The following is an 842-nucleotide window of genomic DNA, read 5'->3' as shown; positions in this document are numbered from 1 at the left end:
GGAAAGAAATTGAATTCAAGACAATGAACTGCAAAGTCGACATCCATGCATACTGTGTATCGGGCGTTATTTTTTTTGAGAAAATGAACGTTTGCCTTACAAAAAAATTAATTAATTAAATACGGGATGTCACGTCATGTTTACGTTGTTCTTCTCACCTGTGTGTTGTCCAGAGCTTCCGAAATATCATCAAGCGGGATCGCAGCGGCAGGAGTGACTTTCTCCACAGGCGGTGCGCTTTCCTGCACGGGGGGCTTTTCAGGGGTCGAGGGAGCGTCGGTCACATCCCCATCGTCGGGATTTTCTGACGGGCTTTCCATGACATCGTCATCGACGACAGCGTCGCACGCGGCGGTTTCACACAATTCCGCAGCCTGGGCGTGTTCAGGCGGCGTGTCGCAGTGGAACGAAACCTCTTCGGGCATCACTTGAACATCCACGATGTCGGATTCAGAGCTTTCCACCGGTTCTGGGTGGTCCTGATGGCTTTGGGCCACCCGTCGCGGAGGCGAGGGCGGGGGCGTCGTCTCAGGGGCGGAGGTGGCAAAAGGAGGTTCAGACGCAGGCGGCGGCGCGGGAGCAGGAGTTCGGACCTCCTTTTCAGAGTCGGCTTGAGCGGGAGAGGGCGGAGAAGCGGCAGACTGGCTGGGGCTGCTGGTCTCGGGCCCGGTGGGGTGAGAGGGGGACGGCGCTGGATGGATGTGAGCCATCACGTTGGTCGGAGGAGAGCTCGGGGTGGAATCTACACCAACAATGAAAAAGAAAGACAAATTATCTCACAATTTGGGGGTGGGGTGGGTTAGAAATCCCACAGGAGCACAAGATACTCATCGTAGTATTTT

At 55.1% G+C, this 842-nt stretch overlaps 1 protein-coding gene across 1 annotated transcript; it reads right to left on the bottom strand.

Moving 5' to 3' along the window:
* Window positions 1–64: 64 nt before the first annotated feature.
* LOC109509123 (vegetative cell wall protein gp1-like) lies at window positions 65–781 on the bottom strand. Its single transcript, XM_019859027.1, has one exon. The coding sequence runs from the start codon at window positions 708–710 to the stop codon at window positions 141–143; it is 570 nt and encodes a 189-aa protein (XP_019714586.1). The 5' UTR covers window positions 711–781; the 3' UTR covers window positions 65–140.
* Window positions 782–842: the final 61 nt, after the last annotated feature.

This window comes from Hippocampus comes, unplaced genomic scaffold, assembly GCF_001891065.2.
Source record: "Hippocampus comes isolate QL1 unplaced genomic scaffold, H_comes_QL1_v1.1 C16777694, whole genome shotgun sequence".
Lineage (NCBI taxonomy): Eukaryota > Metazoa > Chordata > Actinopteri > Syngnathiformes > Syngnathidae > Hippocampus > Hippocampus comes.
Note: the sequence above shows the minus strand (reverse complement) of the source record. Positions and strands in the feature narration are given on the sequence as shown.

Bases quoted from the DNA above. Each gene is read 5' to 3' on its own strand.
- LOC109509123 (XM_019859027.1), bottom strand. From the start codon at position 710: ATGGCTCACATCCATCCAGCGCCGTCCCCCTCTCACCCCACCGGGCCC.